This window comes from Carassius auratus, chromosome 21 (assembly GCF_003368295.1).
Source record: "Carassius auratus strain Wakin chromosome 21, ASM336829v1, whole genome shotgun sequence".
Lineage (NCBI taxonomy): Eukaryota > Metazoa > Chordata > Actinopteri > Cypriniformes > Cyprinidae > Carassius > Carassius auratus.
This window is the reverse complement of record NC_039263.1, coordinates 8,736,736-8,757,498: the sequence shown is the minus strand read 5'-3', so window position 1 is coordinate 8,757,498 and position 20,763 is coordinate 8,736,736. Positions and strand designations below refer to the sequence as shown.

Genomic DNA, 20,763 nt, shown 5'->3' with positions numbered 1-20,763 from the left:
ATTTCTTACATAACACAAAGTAAAAACAACAAATACGAATTTGCTCATAAATAAAATTTAGTTTACTCAGTTTTACTGTGTGTGTGTATGTGTGTGTGTGTGTGTGTTTGTGTGGTTCAGGTATACCCCATGTTATGGGAAACAATGATGGCAATATTCAAAATCCTTGGGGATTGTTTTTGTCCCTGTGAGGAAACAAGTTTATAAATCATACAGAATGAAGTGTTTTTGAAAATCTTAAAATTAACGAAATTTTCTGTAAGGGGTAGGTTTAAGTGTAAGGTTGGTGTATGGTGATGCAAAATACAATTTGTACAGTCTAAAAAACATTACGTCTACGGGATGTCCCATAGAACATGGAAAACCAATTTGTGTGTGTGTGTGTGTGTGTGTGTGTGTGTGTTTAAAGTCGGTTTTAAAATTAGCGTGAGATTTCAACTCCTTTTACACATCAATTATGGATAGTATTTTCTTAACATTAAGGAATGCCTGTTTGATTTTATTAATTCCAGATAACATTCAATTATTTATCTCTTCAGCGGCTTGGTTAGTTGATTTAGATAATCGTCTCTCTCACTCTTTGAAATTCTCACCTGGAAAGACACCAGACATCGTCCTCCTTTTCAAATGTGTTTGTAGACGGGGAGCATGCGGCCTGTCGGTGCCTAGGTATCAACACCATATAGATCAAACAAACATTGATCCTGTCAAGACGTCAAAACCCTCACTTTTGCACAGCTATTTTTTTTCCCAGGAAGAACCCAAACACCTCCCACTGTCTTTAGGTGTGAACAACAAGCCAGAAAGGAACTTCACAGAAACCCCCCACAGCTCTGGTTACAGATACAACCATCATAAGAAATCCCCCACTGCTCTGGTAACAGATACAACCATCATATATCCAGTAATAAACACAACACAAGTCAAATCTGAGATCTCTTTGATCTTTTGATTTACACACCTCTGCCATGTCAATCAAGGGTCACAGGACCCAGTGGCATGGAAACCGCTTTGACTGACAGGCCTTATAGTCATAAATCAATCCAAACTGACCATGCACACTTCTGACTACCTGTCAATCTACACGGACTGTACGGCCATAAATCAGGCCATAAATCAGGGTCATAAATCATCAAGACTTGAGATAAAGTGTATGATAGGACTACTTCTGGCCAACTGTTGTGAAGGGTTTCTTCACCAGGGAAAGAATTCTTCGATCATCCACCACAGTTGTTTTCCATGGTCTTCCGGGTAGTTTGGTGTTTGGAAAGCAACCAAAGAGATTTTTAAGGGAAAGAAGTGGAATGTTATGCAATGGCCAAGTCAATCACCTGACCTAAATCCGATTGAGCATGCATTTCACTTGCTGAAGACAAAACTGAAGGGAAAATGCCCCAAGAACAAGCAGGAACTGAAGACAGTTGCAGTAGAGGCCTGGCAAAGCATCACTAGGGATGAAACCCAGCGTACGCTGATGTCTAATTGATCTCCAGACTTCAGGCTGTAATTGACTGCAAAGGATTTGCAACCAAGTATTAAAAAAATGAAAGTCTGATTTATGATTGTTAATCTGTCCCATTACTTTTGGTCCCTTAAAAAGTGGGATGTACATATACAAACTGTTGTAATTCCTACACCGTTCACCTGGTTTGGATGTAAATACCCTCAAATTAAAGCTGAAAGTCTGCAGTTAAAGCACATCTTGTTCGTTTCATTTCAAATCCATTGTGGTGGTGTATAGAGCCAAAAAGATTAGAATTGTGTCGATGTCCCAATATTTATGGACCTGACTGTAATTAGAAATATTTTACCAAATGTTTGAATTTATATTTATTTATTAAAAAAAAAAAAAAATCCCAAGGTAATGTTTGGAGGATATTTGGATATTTTATATGACGTTTAAACATTCAGCATTTTTTCCCCCTATCATTTTCCTAACAAGATGAAAAATCTGGACATTTGGAATGTTTAAAATCATTTAGAAATAATGTTTTCATAATGTTTTCAAGATGATAGAATGTAATGTTTCTATAACATTCACACGTACCAAGAAAAAGCGTTCCTAATACATAAAAAAATGCAAATTTCAAACATTTAACGAACATTCCCTAATAACATTTTCATAACGTTTTCAAGATGATAGAATGTAATGTTTCTATAACGTTCACATAAACCTAGAAACAACGTTCCTAATACATTACAAAAAGGCACATTTAAGGAACATTCACTAATAACATTTTCCTTACGTTTTCAAGATGATAGAATGGAATGTTTCTCTAACGTTCACATAAACCTACAAAAAAACGTTCCTAATACATTCCAAAAAAGCACATTTAAGGAATATTCACTAATAACATTTTCATTACGTTTTCAAGATGATACAATGGAATGTTTCTCTAACGTTCACATAAACCAAGAAAAAACGTTCCTAATACATTAAAAAAAGGCACATTTCAAACATTTAACGAACATTCCCTAATAACATTTTCATAAAGTTTTCAAGATGATAGAATGGAATGGAATGGAATAAACCTAGAAAAAACGTTACTAAAACATTTTAAAAAAATGCTAATTTAAACATTTAAAGAACATTCAGTAATGACGTTTTCATAACTTAAGGGAAATGTTAGTAAAACGTTCTGACAACTCATTTTTGTAAGCTGGGAAAATACCAGCCATCCCCGGCCACTACCTGCATGCCACGCTTGTCTTAGATGACTGTTTTTTTTATTATTTACATTTGTTTTTATGTATAGATGTGTCTATGTCTCAGCTAGTTTGTGATGCATAAAAAAGGTGAGACATGTAGTGCAGGCCAGGCTAGGGACCCAGCCCACCCACACAGCCCACTTGCCCTGTGTTTTTGTTTTTTAGTATAGTATACATCTTAAGTCTTTTTCATGTCCTCCCTTTAACGAATCATGTGTTGTCTGTGTTTAGAGTTGGACGATATGACTAAAATCTTCACCATAAAACATGTCATTTTTAACCAAAACATTTAGCATGATATAAGTACCAGGCACATCTTCATTAATTTTTTTCAAGAATTGTACACTCTAACATGTATTGACAGTTATGTAAACAATATTGACAGATGTGTAAACCTCTCTCTCTCTCTCTCTCTCTCTCTCTAGTGGAGTGAGGTTGCCTGAGTGGATGTGTGTGAGAGCTAACTGGTGTTTATTGTTGTTTTTTCTATTCTTTCTTTATTTCTAAAAACATACTGAAATTGTGTTTCTTTTTCTTCTTAATTTATGTGTTTAGGTTAGTTTAGAGGGTGTTTTTTATTATTTATCTTTTTCCCTTCCTCCAGTGCGGTTTTTATTTTGGTTGGTTCGCTGTATGCACCGACTACCAAAGTAACCATTTCAAACGTTCCTCCAATCATTATAAGTGAAGTGATCGTTAAAGAATTACCTTGTTTTGGGAAGTCAGTGCAGTTAAGGTGGTATCTTTAGGGTGTAAGAATCCAGCGCTAAAACATGTAATGTCATTCAGAAGACAACTTCATATGTTTTTAAATTCTCAGGATAAAACTTTGGATGTGTCTTTTAGAGTAAATGATGGGGATAGATCTTACATGTTATATGCAATCACTGAAAGCTTAGGATGCTTTGAGTGCGGTGATATAGGTCACAAACGTTCCTCGTGTCCACATAAAAATAGACCAGAGGAGACTCGGACAGGAGAAGAACAAGAGGCGGAAAGTGAAAATACAACGGAAAGTCAGGGTGACCAGTATCAGGAACCAGAGAAAGTTTCAGTAGGCCAAGGTGTGGATATTGGTGAAGAAAATGAGGTGAGTACAATTTCTAGTGATTCTGCTGGTTTTGTGCAACAAGAGCAGCCTTGCTGTAGTAGTAAAATAGCTGTAAAAGTCCTAACTGTTAAGGTTAAAATTTTATCGTAACATGAGATAGAGCCAGGTCGTTTATTAGTTGTAAAAGCAGAAATAAATAATAAAGGGTCTGAGAGAATTGTTATTTTTAAGAAAATTAAGGACGTTTTGAATACATTAAAATCAAAAGATATTGTTATTATGGGGGGAGATTTTAACTGTACTTTAGATTTGAATATGGATAGAAATAACGGAGAAACGCGTCTTCGCGAATCAGTCTTCATCTATTTTGGCAAATATTGTCCAAAGTTTTGAGCTAAATGACATCTGGAGAACTGAAACCCCATTTTTAAAACAGTATACCTGGGTGAAGGTTTCTAAAGGACAGGTTCATGCGGCAAGGTTAGACAGGTTTTATATTTTAAATAATTCAAGGAATAGAATCTGCAATGCTAATATAATTCCTAATATAATTTCAGATCATAAAATGATTACAATAGATTGTGTATTGTCAGAGCAATGTAAAGTAGGTTCATATTGGCATTTTAACAAAAAGCTATTACAAGATACTGACTTTTGTGCAAATTTTAATTTATTTTTATCGAATATGGCAGATGAAAAAAAAATGATTTTAGAGATATAATACAATGGTGGGAAGTAGGAAAACCCAAATAAGTCTTCTGTCAGCAATATACTTGTTATTCCTAAAAAAGAATGAGAAATATTCGATTTGAAATTGAAAATAAAATGTTGGAAAAATATGAAAATCACATACAAAATGTTATTAATAAAAAAAAGCTGCAGTTAGAAAATTTATTGCAAGAAAAAGTAAAAGGAGCTCTTGTCAAAGCACGTTTTACTCATATTAGGGATATTGATGGACCAACATCTTTCTTTTTCAGTTTAGAACGAAAAGTGTGTCAAGAGAAACAAATGTTGCGTTTAAGGGATGACTTATTTTATGGCCCATATGAAATGAGTAAATGCATTGTTGATTTTTATTCTAAGTTGTATTATATTGATATAACAGATATAGATAGTAAAACTAATATTTTAGATTCAATTTCAAAACTTAAATCAGAGCATAAAGAAGACTTGGATTCTATTTTAAGTTTTCAAGAAGTAACTAAAGCTGTGCAAGAATTATCAACCGGAAAATCCCCTGGATTAGATGGGCTTCCCTCTGAATTTTGTAATTCTTTTTGGGAAATTATTGGAAAAGATTATTATGATGTAATTTTATATTCAATACAATCAGGATGTTTACCTATTAGTTGCAGAAGAGATATTCTTTCTCTGTTACCAAAAAAAAGGTGATCTAAGAAAAGGCTTTTGACAGAGTGGATCATTCTTATCTGTTTGATGTTTTAAGTGCATATGGCTTTGTAAATGGTTTTATTTCATGGATTAGATTACTCTACGAAAAAGCAGAATGTATGATAAAAGTGCCTGGAGGTTTAAGTACACCCATTAAAGTCCGAAGGGGGATAAGGCAGGGTTGCCCACTTTTGGGTCAACTCTATAGTTTGGTTAATGAACCTTTACTGTGTGTTGTAGGAAGGTCGAATTTAGGAGTCAAGAGGTAGATGTTTCAGCCCATTCAAGATCGAGGAGAATTCAATTTCAAAGGTGATGGGATCTTTATTTCCCAAATAAGGCCAAAAATCCATTATAAGACATAACAAATGACTAAACTGGATAAACTGAAAACAAACGGACATGTGAGTCATAAAATAAAATACAAATAACAAAAAAAAAAATATTTCAAAATATAATATACAAAGTTGGCTTCTTTCGAGCCGGTACAAAGTCACTCAGGTGACAGAGACAAATTACAGACGTCCGTTTACATACCATGCATTTAATAATGAACATACTGCTTAAATAGCATCAATTCCCGCCACTCAAATTGGCCTAAACCATTATCATCATAATCATAAAATCATCATCAAGGGGTTATACAAATTAATAAAAAAAATAAAATAATAAAGATAGCAAATTACCACAATCTGAGGATTTAAACCACACATAGTGAGACTTGCCAATTTACCCTCTTCAATAAGCACATAATGGAGGCAAAAAAACAAACAACAGCAATCACTGAATTCATAACACAAATACTCTTTTCAGGCAGCGTATATGTATATAGGTACTCACTAGGAGCGTGCTTCTGCAGTGAGACCCAAGAACAGCCAACCGCGAAGTAGAGATCATGGTAAGACAATGTATCATGTTAACAAACGCATATCAAATAAATTAAACTTTACAAAATAGAAAAAAGTTTGAAGAGTGGTTATTTGGACAGATGAAACGTTACACTTCTACTGATAAGCACACGTAATTCATAGATAGATGTTAACATTTTATTCTCCATGCAGCTCACTCTATTTAATCGGTGCACACAATCAAACAAAGGCATAACTGCATGAGCATTACGAACTACCTTGTGTATACATGCGTTTCAAATGACAACTGTCCCTACAAAGTACAGGTAAATGTCCTAGTACAATAAAATGTATTAATTCATAACAGTAATGATCCATTGTCTATTGGCAGAAATGTCTGCCGTGACGGAGCATAATCTGTCCCATCACACATCCCCCCCCCACCCCCAACCCCCCCTTACGGAAATTACTCCACATAGAGGCGGGATAAAAAGTCTGCAAGCACATTGTCCTTTCCTGCCCGAAACTTCACCACAAACTTGTAGGGCTGAAGAGACAGATGCCACCTAGTGATCCTAGCATTACTATCTCTCATTCGATGCAGCCACTGCAAGGCTCGATGATCTGTCTCCAGAACAAATTCTTTCCCCAAGAGATAATATTTCTTAGTATCTAATGGCCATTTCACGGCCATACACTCTTTTTCCACTGTGGAATATCTGGTTTCACGAGGGAACAGTTTACGGCTAATGTACTGGACTGGCTTTCTATCCACCCCTTCCCCTTGCAATAATACTGCCTCCAAACCAACTCCTGATGCATCAGTTTGGACAGTAAATGCTAGTTCAAAGTCGGGACTTTGTAGGACAGGTCCTTGGCACATACTGTTCTTTAACCCTCTGGAGTCTAAGAGTATTTTTAGGGCCTGGAGAAGTTTTGTCATGCCCTGACATTTGTGCTTTTTTCAGTTTTTTATAAATATCTAAATGGGTAAAGTCTGATCTCACTGTAATCAGCACAAACTGGGCTATAATAATATGTGAAATGCATGCATGTACATGATTGTATTTTTGAGAAAAAAAAATATTATGCATGAATGTTAAAAATCACTTGAATAAGGCAATAAAACACATACAGAACATTGGTTCCCGGGATTTTTGAGAACTGGAGCTTGTAGCCCAGAATTTTTCTTTCTAAATGATGTGAAAATCATCTTGTTTACTCACTTACAGAAAACAATATATTGATTTAAATTGTCTAAGACACTTGTTGTTGGTAAAAGTCATATGCGAGTAGGCGTCAACTATCATAAATATCATTGTGATTTACACCTGAGAAGACAAAGGCCTGCATAATGAGCTGCATAATGAGCCTTTCAGTCAGCTGTGCCACTGTGTGTGAGGAGTTACAAGAAAGAATGTGAGGACAAAATAAATGTATATAATTTTATGTTTGTAGTTTATTTAGAATATATGTAATTATTCCACAACATAATTTAATATCCACTTGGGGGAGAAGATTATTAGGAACAATCAAAGCTGACTTTCAAACAATTTTTTTGGCATACTTACTTCAGTCACACAATCCTTAGATATCCTTTTAACAATCTTATTTCCTACAAAAAACCATATATTATTATTATTATCATTATTATTATTATTCTTAATGTTGAAAAGAGCTGAGAATATTTTTCAGGTTTTCTAGGGGGAATAAATTGAAAGAACAGCAAGTTTTTAAATTTGTTACAGTTATCTCTATTTGTTACATTTATATTATTTACATCAAGCTTTTGAATGGTATAGTATTGTATATTGTTATTGAAACTTCATAATTTTTCATTTGATTATACATTAAGTCAGGAATTATAGTTTGGAAAAGTATTTGGAAAAAGTCTAACTAGTAAATTGTTTACACGTTATGTGAAAACTAGTACAAGTATATAAATAAATAAAAAGAGACTTATTCATGTTTATGATCTCTGCTGAATAAAGCACTTCATCCTTTTTTTCTGAGGAAATCCAAATCTCAAATCCTCAAACACATCACATCTTTTTTGGGTGAATTATGTCTTATTCCTCTCATCGCGAATCAAACAGTAAAATAAAAAATAAAAAAACTTGAAGAACAGTCTCTGCTTTTTCTTCTGAGTGGGCGTATTCAAGTCACGTGCTTCAGTATGAATCTGAATAACGCTTTCGGCGCGGGGGCGTGGTCACATTAGATATAATGAAGGGAGACATGAAAAACAGACATTGCGTTGTTTTCATATGGATTACTTTATCACAGAATATCTGTTTTTGACAAGTCTTGTTTAGTTTAAAAGTAGACATGTCAAGCTTTCTATAGATATCTCTCGCATGTATCTTCGTTGAGTATTCACAGAGTTACAGTTCATTTTACTGACTTGTTTGTAAATGAAGATCAGCGCAGACAAAGGCTGCAGACAGCACACCTTGTTTGTTATCTTTATTTTATAAGTGCACAAAGGTTTGTTGTTATTATGTCTGTATCCAAAAAAAAGTAGAGCCTTTACAGATTCGATTGATGTATTGCTCTTATCTGTACGATTAAAACTGAAAGTGTAATTTAAGTTCTTTTCGGGGTTATCAGGAGAAAATGACTCATAACGCGTATCTGCGTTAATCGACTCCAGAGGGTTAATTCCTGGAAAGCTTGAGCACACTTTTCAGTCCAAACTACTTTGTTAGGACTTGACTTCTTTGTCAATTCAGTTAGTGCCGTGGCTCTGCTAGAAAAATGGGTAATAAATCGACGATACCACCCCACCAAACCCAAGAAAGAACGTACTCCCCTTTTTGTAGTGGGTGGTTGGCAGTCACGGATTGCACACACTTTACTGATTTGGGGCTTGATGGTACCTCCTCCCAAGATATATCCCAAGTAATACACTTCAGCTTGAGCCAATTGGCACTTACTTGCATTGACTACAAGCCCCGCCTGATGAATCCGTCTACAGACATCACTCACGTGTCTTAGATGCTCATCCAAAGAAGTGCTAAAGATGACAACATCATCAATGTAAACTGCAGAAAATTCTTCAGCTCCCCTCAACACCTGGTCCATAAGACGTTGAAAAGTAGCTGCAGCCCCATGAAGGCCAAATGGCATGACGTTAAAATGGAATAATCCACTTGGTGCACGGAAAGCCGTTAGCTCTCGAGCCTCTGGAGCCAAGGGGACTTGCCAATACCCTTTGCATAAATCAAGAGTGCTAAGATACCGTGCCTTTCCTAGTCGTTCGACTAACTCATCCACCCTGGGCATTGGATAGGGATCCAAGACAGAGATGCTATTAAGTTTGGAGAAATCCACAAAGAAGCATAGTCCCCCATCCTTTTTTGGGACCAGGACCACCGGGCTAAACCACTCACTATGTGAAGGTTCAATGATTCCCATCTCCAACATGACTTGCACTTCCTGCTTCAGGGCAGGTATGAGGCGTGCTGGTACCCTACAAGCAGTCTGTCGGATGGGACCAGACGATCTCAGTCGAATGTCATGGGTAATGAGCTCTGTTCTTCCCGGTTCTTCCCGGAACAACGCCTTGGGAATAATATGCAGCAGCTCCTTCTGGTGTTCAGGTGACAGGTGAGCAACTGAGGGAAATACACTTTTACCTTTAGTGGTAGGGAAATACTTTTCTTTGAGTTCTTCTTCCTCCTCCACTACACATGCCCATCTCTGCTCATTAATAGGTACAGACCGCTCATTCCATTGCTTTAATAGGTTCACATGGAAGACTTGCTTTGGTTGACATCGTCCTGGCATGGCAATTTTGTAGGTGACCTGTCCCAACTTACAAAGCACCTCAAAGGGGCCTTGCCACTTTGCCAACAAGCTACTCTCAGAAGAAGGCAACAATAGGAGTACCTTTTGCCCAGGTTGAAAGGTTCGGAGACGGGCATTACGGTCATACCAGGTTTTCTGGTGGGACTGCAACCGGATTTGATTGTCATGAGCTGGTCCAGTTTCTCCCTCATCTTTAACACATAGCTTACAATGCTCGTTTGCTGTTGTGGGGCGTCCCCCTCCCAGCTCTCTCAGAGAACATCCCGTGGACCTCTTACTTCTCATCCATAAAGCAGCTCAAAGGGTGAGTAACCAGTAGATGCCTGCGGGACTTCTCTGTAAGCGAATAGCAGATATGGGAGCCACTGGTCCCAATCAGCACCAGAATCACTAACAAACTTCCTTAGCACGGATTTAAGGGTCTGATTGAATCTTTCAACCATGCCATCCGTCTGCGGGTGATAGGGAGTGGTCTTAATACCCTGAATTCCTAACAAAGCGTAAACCTGTTTCAGGAATTTGGAATTGAATTTGGTCCCTTGATCGGTCAAAATCTCTTTTGGAATCCCTACCCTAGAAAATAGCTGTAGAAGACAATTAGCTACCTGCCTAGCCTTAATATGCCTAAGGGGGAAGGCCTCTGGATAGCGAGTAGCATAATCACATACTACCAGAATGTAGTGGTGTCCTCCTGTGCTTTTTTCCAAGGGGCCTACTACATCCATAGCTATGCAAGTGAAAGGTATATCAATAACTGGTAGATTGATCAAAGGAGCTTTCATCCCTCTCTTGGAGCGAACTACAGGTTGCCATTCAGGGCAAGACTTACAGTACTCTACCACAGCTCTATGCAACACTGGCCAGTAAAATCTGCTACCAATCCGTTCTTCAGTTTTTTCTTGACCAAGATGACCTGCCCAGGAAATACTGTGTCCTAAGTGCAAGACTCGGGCCCTAAGTATCTCAGGGACTACCAACTGTTCTGTATCAACACACCCTTACCAGTTTGCCATTCCTCATTGCAAAACATACATTCCCATCTTCTTTCTCTCTAAGTGCTTCCTCATAGGTTTTGACATCTTTATAACAAGAACCAAGAGTAATGTCTTCTCTTTGCAACTTTGCAATATCCACTACCTCTATGTCACTATCATTCAAGGGTGGATACATCAACTGCTCTTGAAACGACGTTCCTCTGACTTTGTCCCTACGCTTTTGAGATTTAGTCTTCTTTACTCTCTCCCTTGTCTGTTCACAAGCATATGGCAATACTTTCCATGACTGATCCAAATTCTCTCTAGCCCGAGCTCGAGTTGTCACATAGCTCTGAGCTGTAACCTCACAACCTTGCAGCAGCTCTGCTAACACCGGAACATCCTACCCTAAAATAACTGGATAGGGGCAAGTATCCATAACACCAACAGTCAACAGGTACTTTTGTCCCTGAATTTCAATTGTAGTACTTACGGTAGGGTACTCTGTCTCATCACCATGAATACACCTGACTCTTATTTTGCCTATATTAGTGGCTTCTTCTGGGAACAAACATGCTCTACGGATGAAGGTCTGACTACTACCAGAATCAATAAGAGCCTGCCAAGTTTTCCCCTTCACCTTTACAGGAACTATTGCGTCAGTAGACATAACTGATCTAACATCCCTAGAACCTGGACAAAAAAACAGTCTAGAGTCTGTAACCTTGTTAACTGGACATTCAGGTTTTATATGGCCAGGTTGTCCACAATTGTGACAAATAACCTTAGGTCTCACAGAAGTGCTATTCTGGAAAGGGGGGCTTTTGGACCGATTAAACACCCTAGCATCACCCACAGATTTACCGTATAATGGCTTCTTGGTATCTCGTGGAGGACCTTGGGGTTTCCCTCCACTGCCTTGGGTACCCAGCTGGTAACCTTTGCTGGTTCGATGAGCTGCAATAAATGTCTCAGCTAAGTCTGCGGCTTCTTTAGAGGTTTGAGGATTGTGTTCTTTTCCCCAGACTCTTAATTCTGGTTTTAACACCCGCAAAAACTGCTCCAGAATAATTTGTTCGCCAATTTCCTCTTTGGATTTTTGTTTGGGATTGATCCATTTCTCATACAAATCTTTAAGCCTGCTTTGCAGTTCTCTTGCAGTATTCCCCTTCCCGAATGGACATGGAGCGGAACCTGAGGCGATACGTTACAGCATTAATCTCCATCTTTCTCAGAATGGCCTGTTTAACGTTTACATAGTCTCTGCTATCAATAATGTCCATCACCACATATGTACTTCAGTACTGCGGGTCGGTGAAACAGGATCCTGGAACTGGGCAGAGGTTTGTCCAGATGGTGTTTGATCAGGTCGTTTGGTGCTTACCAAAGTCTGTAATGGTTGAAACTGGTGAGAGAGTGTCTTCCACCTCTGCTCTTGTCGCTGAGTTTCTGCCTCCCATCGGTCCTGCTGCTTTTGCTGTAAATGCATAAAGGATCTCAATGCCTCCTCCAGGCTGTCTGTGTGCTCTTCCAGAGCTGTTGACGGTGGCCTACTGGCATCAGGTTGCACTGCAGCCGTAGCATTTCCCGCATCCTGTACAGTAGATGGCACCTTTGGGGTCTCAGGCACTTTTGTAGGATCACCATTTGGTTGACCTCGCCCTCGTGTTGCCATATCATTTACAAGAATGTGTGACCTTTTAGCCACTGGATCCCACCGCTGCCACCATATGTCGTAGGAAGGTCGAATTTAGGAGTCAAGAGGTAGATGTTTCAGCCCATTCAAGAACGAGGAGAATTCAATTTCAAAGGTGATGGGATCTTTATTTCCCAAATAAGGCCAAAAGCAAGGCAAAAAAAAAAAAAAAAAAATCCATAATAAGACATAATAAATGACTAAACTGGATAAACTGAATTTTTTTTTTACATGTGATCAAAAAAAAAAAAAAAATCTTTCAAAATATAATATACAATAGTTGGCTTCTTTCTAGCCGGTACAAAGTCACTCAGAAGACAGAGACAAATTACAGACGTCCGTTTACATACCATGCCATTTAATAACGAACAGACTGCTTAAATAGCATCAATTCCCGCCACTCAAATTGGCCTAATCCATTACATCATCATCAGGGGGTTATACAAATGAATAAAGTCTGAAAAAAATACTAAAGATTGCAAATTACCACAATCTGAGGATTAAAACCACACAATTTACCCTCTTCAATAAGCACATAATGGAAGCAAAAAACAAACAACAGCAATCACTGTAAAAAGTTTGAACTCTGTTTCAGTGAGAAATGCACTTGTAAGAGCAGGTTTTACTAAGGTGTCCTCTTTTCTGAATAAGGAAGGGTGGTTTCCCTCAGAAGATATTGCCTCAAAGAATGGTTTTAAATCCTTACGTTTTTCTGAAAGACTTTAAAATGAAATTGTGGAAGCTGTGCCTTCTGAATTTAAATGTGCTCTGAATAAGGAACAAAATGAGGATGATAATGTGAAAGAGTTCCCAGAATTGGAAGTAAAAGTTTCTGTGGACTTATGGCAGGAGGGAGAGGGAAAGTTACTTACTTTTAACACTCCAGAACTTAAATATTTTCATGAGGTGTTCAAGAAATCCATGTTCTATGTTTGTGTAAAAGTAATGCGCTTTAAGGAACTGAAACAATTATTTGAGTCCAGATGGCAAGAAATATTTGGTATGGATCTTGCACCTAAAATAAGCTGGAGAACTTTGCATAAGGTTCCTATAGATAAGAGAACTGGAGATATACAGTGGAGGATCATACATGGAATAATAGCCACAAATAAACATAAAGCTTGTTTAGACTCCAGTGTTATAGAAACTTGTCAATTTTGTTCAGAAATTACAACAGTGTTTCATTTATTTTTCAATTGTAGTAGACTAGGGAAACTTTTTCAAGTGTTAAAAGAATTGTGTGATATGTTGGGTCATGATTTTATTCAAGAAGGTTTTATTTTTGGTCCTAAGTATCGGTATAAATCTAGGAATGTTGATGTATTTCTGAATTAATTGAGTGGACAAGCTTAATTAAGTATATGGTTGACAAGAAAAGCTAAAATTATGTCAAAAGAATCCACCAACATTGTAGTAACATACAAAGATTTGATTTCTGCCCGTTTAATTGTTGAATTTGAATATTACAAACTTACTGGAAAATTGACTATTTTTTAAGAAATTTGGTGTTTAAATGGACTTTTATGCATGATAAGTGATGATTGTTTGGAAATGAAGGTGTAAGTTGTTTTGTCATTTTTATAGTTAGTAATTTATAGTAATTTTAGTAATTTTTTAATTGTATAATTGTGTAAAAAAAAATTGTCATTAAAGGGTTTTTGAAAGGTCTCTCTCTCTCTGTCTCCCTCTAGTGGAATGAGTTTGCGTGAGTGGACGTGTGTGAGAGCGTTTCTAATTGGTGTTTATTGTTGTTTTTTCTAATCTTTCTTTATTTCTAAAAACATACTGAAAGTGTGTTTCTTTTTTCTTCTTATTTTTTTGTGTTTAGGTTTAGGTTAGTTTAGAGGGTATTGTTTTTCTTCTTCCCGGGTTTTTTTTTTGGCGTCCGCATGGCGTCTTCTTCGGGGGGAACGGTGTCGGTTTCTCTCCGGAATGGGTTTAGATGTGTACCGGAGCCGACCGCTTCGATTGAGGACGTGTTGATTGTAGTTGGTGATCAGGTTGGTCACGAAAATATAAATTCGGCCTCGCGAATGAACAAAGCTGTCGTGGTTTTTTTGAAGACTGAGCAACACGTTAATCAGATAATTGAAAATGGGCTTTGGGTGAAAGGAATGTTTGTGCCAGTAACGCCGCTGTATGCACCGGCTACCAAAGTAACCATTTCAAACGTTCCTCCATTCATTAAAAGTGAAGTGATTGTTAAAGAATTATCTCGTTTTGGGAAAGTAGTCAGTCCAGTTAAGGTGGTACCTTTAGGGTCCAAGAATCCAGCGCTAAAACATGTAATGTCGTTTAGAAGGCAAGTTCACATGTTTTTAAATTCTCAGGATAAAACTTTGGATGTGTCTTTTAGAGTAAATGATGGGGATAGTTCTTATGTGTTATATGCAAGCACGGAAAGCTTGAGGTGCTTTGAGTGCGGTGATATTGGTCACAAACGATTCTCATGTCCGCATAAAAATAGACCAGAGGAGATTCGGATAGGAGAAGAACAAGCGGTGGCAAATGAAAATACAACGGAAAGTCAGGGTGACCTTAATCGGGAACCAGAGAAAGTGTCAGAAGGCCAAGGTGTGGATACTGGTGAAGAGAATGAGGTGAGTGCAATTTCTAGTGATTCTGCTGGGTTTGTGCAAGAAGAGCAGCCTTGCTGTAGTAGTAAAATAGCCGTAAAAGCGGCGACGGCTGTTGAAAATCTGCTTTCTGATGGGGTCGTATCAGTGAGTCAGGATGTAGAGGTGGTGAATACGGCTGAAGATGTAGGTTTTGATGAAGTTTTATCAATGAGTCAGACTCAGGATGATGGAGGAAAGGATGATGATTGTTGTTCTGATATATCTGATTGCCCAAAGGTAGGTGATGATTTATATAATGTGGAACAGATTAATGAGTTTTTGGATGAAACAAAAGGTAAAAAGGTAAATGTTGCTGATTATTTCCCAGATGTTGACAAATTCGTTGCTTCAGTTGTGTGGGCACAGAAAATGTATAATTTTTCTGTGTTATCGCAACAGAAACGCTTTCGGTTGAAAAAACATATAGCTACGATTAGGCAAAATAAAAGAGGAAAGGAAATTAGGAGAAATCTTAAATAATCATAATGGCTTTTTGTCTGTCTCTTTGTTTTTCCTTTATTCTCTGTTTTTCTTTACTTTCCTGTCTTATGGAGCCATTGCGAGTAGCATCTTTGAATGTAAATGGCCTTAGAGATAGAAAAAAACAAGCCTTGGTTTCAGAGTATTTAACATTAAAAAATATTGGAGTGACTTTTCTTCAAGAGACCCATAGTGATAAAAGCAATGAAGTAGAATGGGGCTTGTGGTGGGATGGGAAGTATATTCTTAGTCATGGCTCCAATGTTAGCTCGGGTGTTGCTATATGTTTTAGTCCCAACTGTAAGGTTAAAATTTTATCGGAGCAAGAGATAGAGCCAGGTCGTTAATTAGTTGTAAAAGCAGAATTAAATACTCATAATATAATTTTTGTAAATGTTTATGCCAATAATAAAGGGTCTGAGAGAATTGTTCTTTTTAAGAAAATTAAGGAAGTTTTAAATACATTAAAATCAAAAGATATTGTTATTATGGGAGGAGATTTTAATTGTACTTTAGATTTTAATATGGATAGAAATAACGAAGAAATGCACTATCAGTCTTCATCTGTTTTGGCAAACATTGTTAAAAGTTTTGAGCTAAACGACATCTGGAGAACTGAAAACCCATCTTTAAAACAGTATACCTGGGTGAAGGTTTCTGAAGGACAGGTTCATGGGGCAAGGTTAGATAGGTTTTATATTTCTAATAATTCAAGGAATAGAATCTGTAATGCTAATATAATTCCTAATATTATTTCAGATCATAAAATGATTACAATAGATTGTGTATTGTCAAAGCAATGTAAAGTAGGTTCATATTGGCATTTTAACAAAAAGCTGTTACAAGATGCTGTTTTTTGTGCAAATTTTAATTTATTTTGGCAAATATGGCAGATGCGTAAAAATGATTTTAGAGATATAATACAATGGTGGGAAGTAGGGAAAACCCAAATTAAAGTTTTCTGTCAACAATATACTTGTTATTCCTCAAAAAGAATGACAAATATGATTAAGGAACTTGAAAATGAGATTTTTGAAATTGAAAATAGAATGTTGGAAAGATATGAAAATCAATTACAAAATGTTATTAATGAAAAAAAGCTACAGTTAGAAAATTTACTGCAAGAAAAAGTAAAAGGAGCTCTTGTCAGAGCTCGTTTTTCTCATATTAGGGATATTGATGGACCAACATCCTTCTTTTTCAACTTAGAACGAAAAGTGTGTCAAGAGAAACAAATGTTGTGTTTAAGGGATGAAAGAGGTGATTTATTTTATGGCCCATCTGAAATGAGTAAATGTGTTGTTGATTTTTATTCTAGGTTGTATGATATAGATATAACAGATTTAGATAGTAAAACTGAACTTTTAGATTCAATTTCAAAACTTAAATCAGAGCATAAAGAAGACTTGAATTCTATTTTAAGTTTTCAGGAAGTAACTAAAGCTGTGCAAGAATGATCAACCGGAAAATCCCCTGGATTAGATGGGCTTCCCTCTGAATTTTTTAATTCCTTTTGGGAAATTATTGGAAGAGACTATAATGATGTGATTTTATATTCAATACAAACAGGATGTTTACCTATTAGTTGCAGAAGAGCAATTCTTTCTCTGCTACCAAAAAAAGGTGATCTAACTTTACTTAAAAATTGGAGGCCTGTAGCTTTATTAACTACAGATTATAAGATTTTCTCTAAGTGTATTTCCAATAGACTGAATGAACATATGGGAGAATTCATTCACAAGGATCAGTCTTATTGTATAAAAAACAGGTACATTAGAGATAATTTGTTCCTTATAAGAGATGTCATTGACTATTCAATGGTAAATAATATTGATCTAGGGATATTATCCCTAGATCAAGAAAAGGCTTTCGACAGAGTAGATCATTCTTATCTGTTTGATGTTTTAAATGCATATGGCTTTGGAGATGTTTTTATTTCATGGATTAGATTACTATATGAAAAAGCAGAATGTATGATAAAAGTGCCTGGAGGTGCACCCATTAAAGTCAGAAGGGGGATAAGGCAGGGTTGCCCTCTTTCGGGTCAACTCTATAGTTTGGTTATTGAACCTTTATTGTGTAAATTAAGAACGTCATTAAAAGGTTTACATATTGAAGGATCCTTTAATAAACCTATTAAACTTTCTGCTTATGCTGATGACCTCACTGTGATAATTAAGGATAAAGAAGATGTACAGAGAGTATTGAATTGTATCCAGTGTTATGAAAAGGCTTCTTCAGCTAAAATAAATTGGGGGAAATGTGAAGCTTTATGGTGTGGAACTACAAGTTCAGTACCAAAGTTGCCTGGAAATGTTGGATGGAGTAGAGATGGTATTAAATTTTTAGGAGTCTTTTTAGGTTCTGATTTATATAAAGGGAAGAATTGGGATGGATTGATGGAGAAGATGTGTGTACGCTTGTCCAATTGGAAATAGCTTCTCCCTCGATTATCATATAGAGGAAGAGTTTTGATAATAAATAACCTTATTGCATCTTCAATGTGGCATAAAATGGCTGTTTTGGATCCTCCTCCTAATCTTGTAAAGGATATCCAAAGACAGTTGGTTAATTTTTTTTGGTCAGGACAGCACTGGCTGAAAGCAGCTGTCCTGTATTTACCAATATGTGAAGGAGGACAAGGACTTATTGACATTGAATGCAGAGTTGCTGCTTTTAGATTACAGGCTGCTCAAAGGCTCTTGTATAAAAGGCACGTCAGCTGGACAGATGTAGCCTGTGGCTTGTTGAGAAAAGGAGGACGTTTGGGCCTTGATCGACATCTGTTTTTAATGGATCTTGATGGAGTGGAAGTAACCGGTCTAACACATTTATATAAAACAATGCTTAGAGTTTGGAAAGTTTTTTCAAACTCTCGAAAAGAAGGGTCTGTCAAAGGTTTCTGGGGAAAAGAAGAACCCATAATGTACAATCATGTGTTATCTGTAAAAATTTTGAACTCTGTTTCAATGAGAAATGCACTTGTAAGAGCAGGTTTTACCAAGGTGTCCTCTTTTCTGAATGAGAAAGGGTGGTTATCCCCAGAAGATATTGCCACAAAGATTGGTGTTAAATCCTTACGTTTTTCTGAAAGACTTTTAAATGAAATTGTGGAAGCTGTGCCTTCTGAATTTAAATGTGCTCTCGATAAGGAACTATTAGAACAAAATGAGGATAATAATGTGAAAGAGTTCCCGGAATTGGAAGTAAAAGTTTCTGTGGACTCATGGCAGGAGGAAGAGGGAAAGTTACTCACTTTTAACACTCCAGAACTTAAATATTTTCATGAGGTGGGCAAGAAATCTATGTACTATGTTTGTGTAAAAGTAATGCACTTTCAAGAATTGAAACAAGTATGTGAGTCCAAATGGCAAGAAATATTTGGTATAGATCTTTCACCTAAAAGAAGCTGGAGAACTTTGTATAAGGTTCCCATAGATAAGAGAACTGGAGATTTACAGTGGAGGATCATACATGGAATAGTAGCCACAAATAAACATAAAGCTCATTTGGACTCCAGTGTTATTGAAACTTGCCCATTTTGTTCTGAAACTGAAACTTTGTCTCATCTATTTTTAAAATGTGATAGACTAGGGTCACTTTTTCAAGTGTTGAAAGAATGGTGTGATATGTTGGGTCATGCTTTTAGTGAAGAAGGTTTTATTTTTGGTCCTAAGTATCGGTATAAAACAAGGAATGTTGATGTATTTCTGAATTATTTGTATGGACAAGCTAAATTAAGCATATGGTTGACAAGAAAAGCTAAAATTATGGCAAAAGGTTCCACCAATATTGTTTTAACATACAAAGTTTTGATCTCTGCCCGTTTAATGGTTGAATTTGCATATTATAAACTTATTGGAAAATTGACTACTTTTGAAGAAGTTTGGTGTTTAAATGGAATTTTATGTATGATAAGTGATGGTTGTTTGGAAATGAAGGTGTAAGCTTTTGTAGTTTTTGATAGTCTTGTGGATTTAATTGTGTAATTGTGTAATGAAAATTTGTTTATTGTTATTAAAGGGTTTTTGAAAGGTCAAAGGTCTCCCCCTCTCTCTCTCTCTCTCTCTCTTTCTCTCTCTCTCTCTCTCTCTCTCTCTCTGTCTTACATTTAGATGTGTGCTCTGGCATCAAACTAAGGTTTTTTTTTTTTTTTTAAACTGTGATAACACTTCTAATGAAACCAGAGAAACCATAAGAGGTTTAATCTTCATAACACAAATTAAGGCATTTATATTCTGTTTCTCCACTCAAAGTCTAAGCAAACAAAACTTAAAAGATCCATTAAGGGCAAAATAAATGATCACAGGATTAAAATGTTCAGGTGAAGTTCTCCTTTAATTGTATTTAACCTACACTATAGCTAGATCTGAGAATCCAGATTGCTTTCATCATCAGCAACTGTCATATTGTCCAGCCCTAAAGCTTGCTCTGTAAGCAATATGGCATTATAGACATAGCAATATAACTTTCTTTAAAAGCTGCTTTGTCACAATGTGTACTGTGTAAATCACTATACTGATAAATGTGTCCAGGCTTCCTCAAACAAATACCCAAAAATGAATGTTTTGTACCTCACTGCCCTTAGCCAGGGCAAAGCCTCCCCCTAGCAGGAGGATAATGCTCCATGGCATCTTCTGCTGTGTCACCTTCCATGTCAGCAAAGTTGGAGTATAGCCACTTTCCTGTTGGAGCACTATAGACCACAGTCATATTTATTGCATTTATTTAATAGCTATACATACATACATACACACATACTAAAGATGTCTGTTGATTTTTTCAATATCTAGTTTAATCATTTAACAAGACATCAGTGAGGTAAGTGTTTCACTGACCTGTGTCAGAGCTCTGTGTTCTCCAGTGACACAATCGAGGTGGTTTAGAGGGAAAGACAAAGAGCAGGGCAGCTACAAACACCGCCACTGTGGCATCTGTCACAAACCTGCACAGAGTTGAGCCATGAGGTTGAATGATCAAAGGGTTAAAGACCACAACAAGAGGTGATTTTGTTTTTTGTGTTTTAGGTTTATAGCTCTTGTGCGAATAAGCTTGCATTGCTATTATGTTACAATATCGAAAAATAGATTATTCGCAATAAAATAATAATCAAACATGTATTTGCTTATTAACTTTAAGAGTGTTTGTGTGCTTTTCTCTTTTGGGTTAGACCTTTCACCCA

The 20,763-nt window shown here is 36.7% G+C and overlaps 1 protein-coding gene across 2 annotated transcripts in view; it reads right to left on the bottom strand.

Annotated features, from left to right (window-relative positions):
• Window positions 1-20,763, bottom strand: part of slc13a5a (solute carrier family 13 member 5a) — a 72,474-nt gene that overhangs the window by 31,817 nt on the left and 19,894 nt on the right. For both annotated transcript variants that reach the window (XM_026195727.1, XM_026195729.1), the window contains exons 8-9: window positions 20,420-20,526; window positions 20,156-20,277 (exon numbers count right to left, since the gene is read on the bottom strand). In XM_026195727.1, coding sequence (XP_026051512.1) covers window positions 20,156-20,277; window positions 20,420-20,526 — 229 coding nt within the window. The remainder of the gene's footprint in view (window positions 1-20,155; window positions 20,278-20,419; window positions 20,527-20,763) is intronic.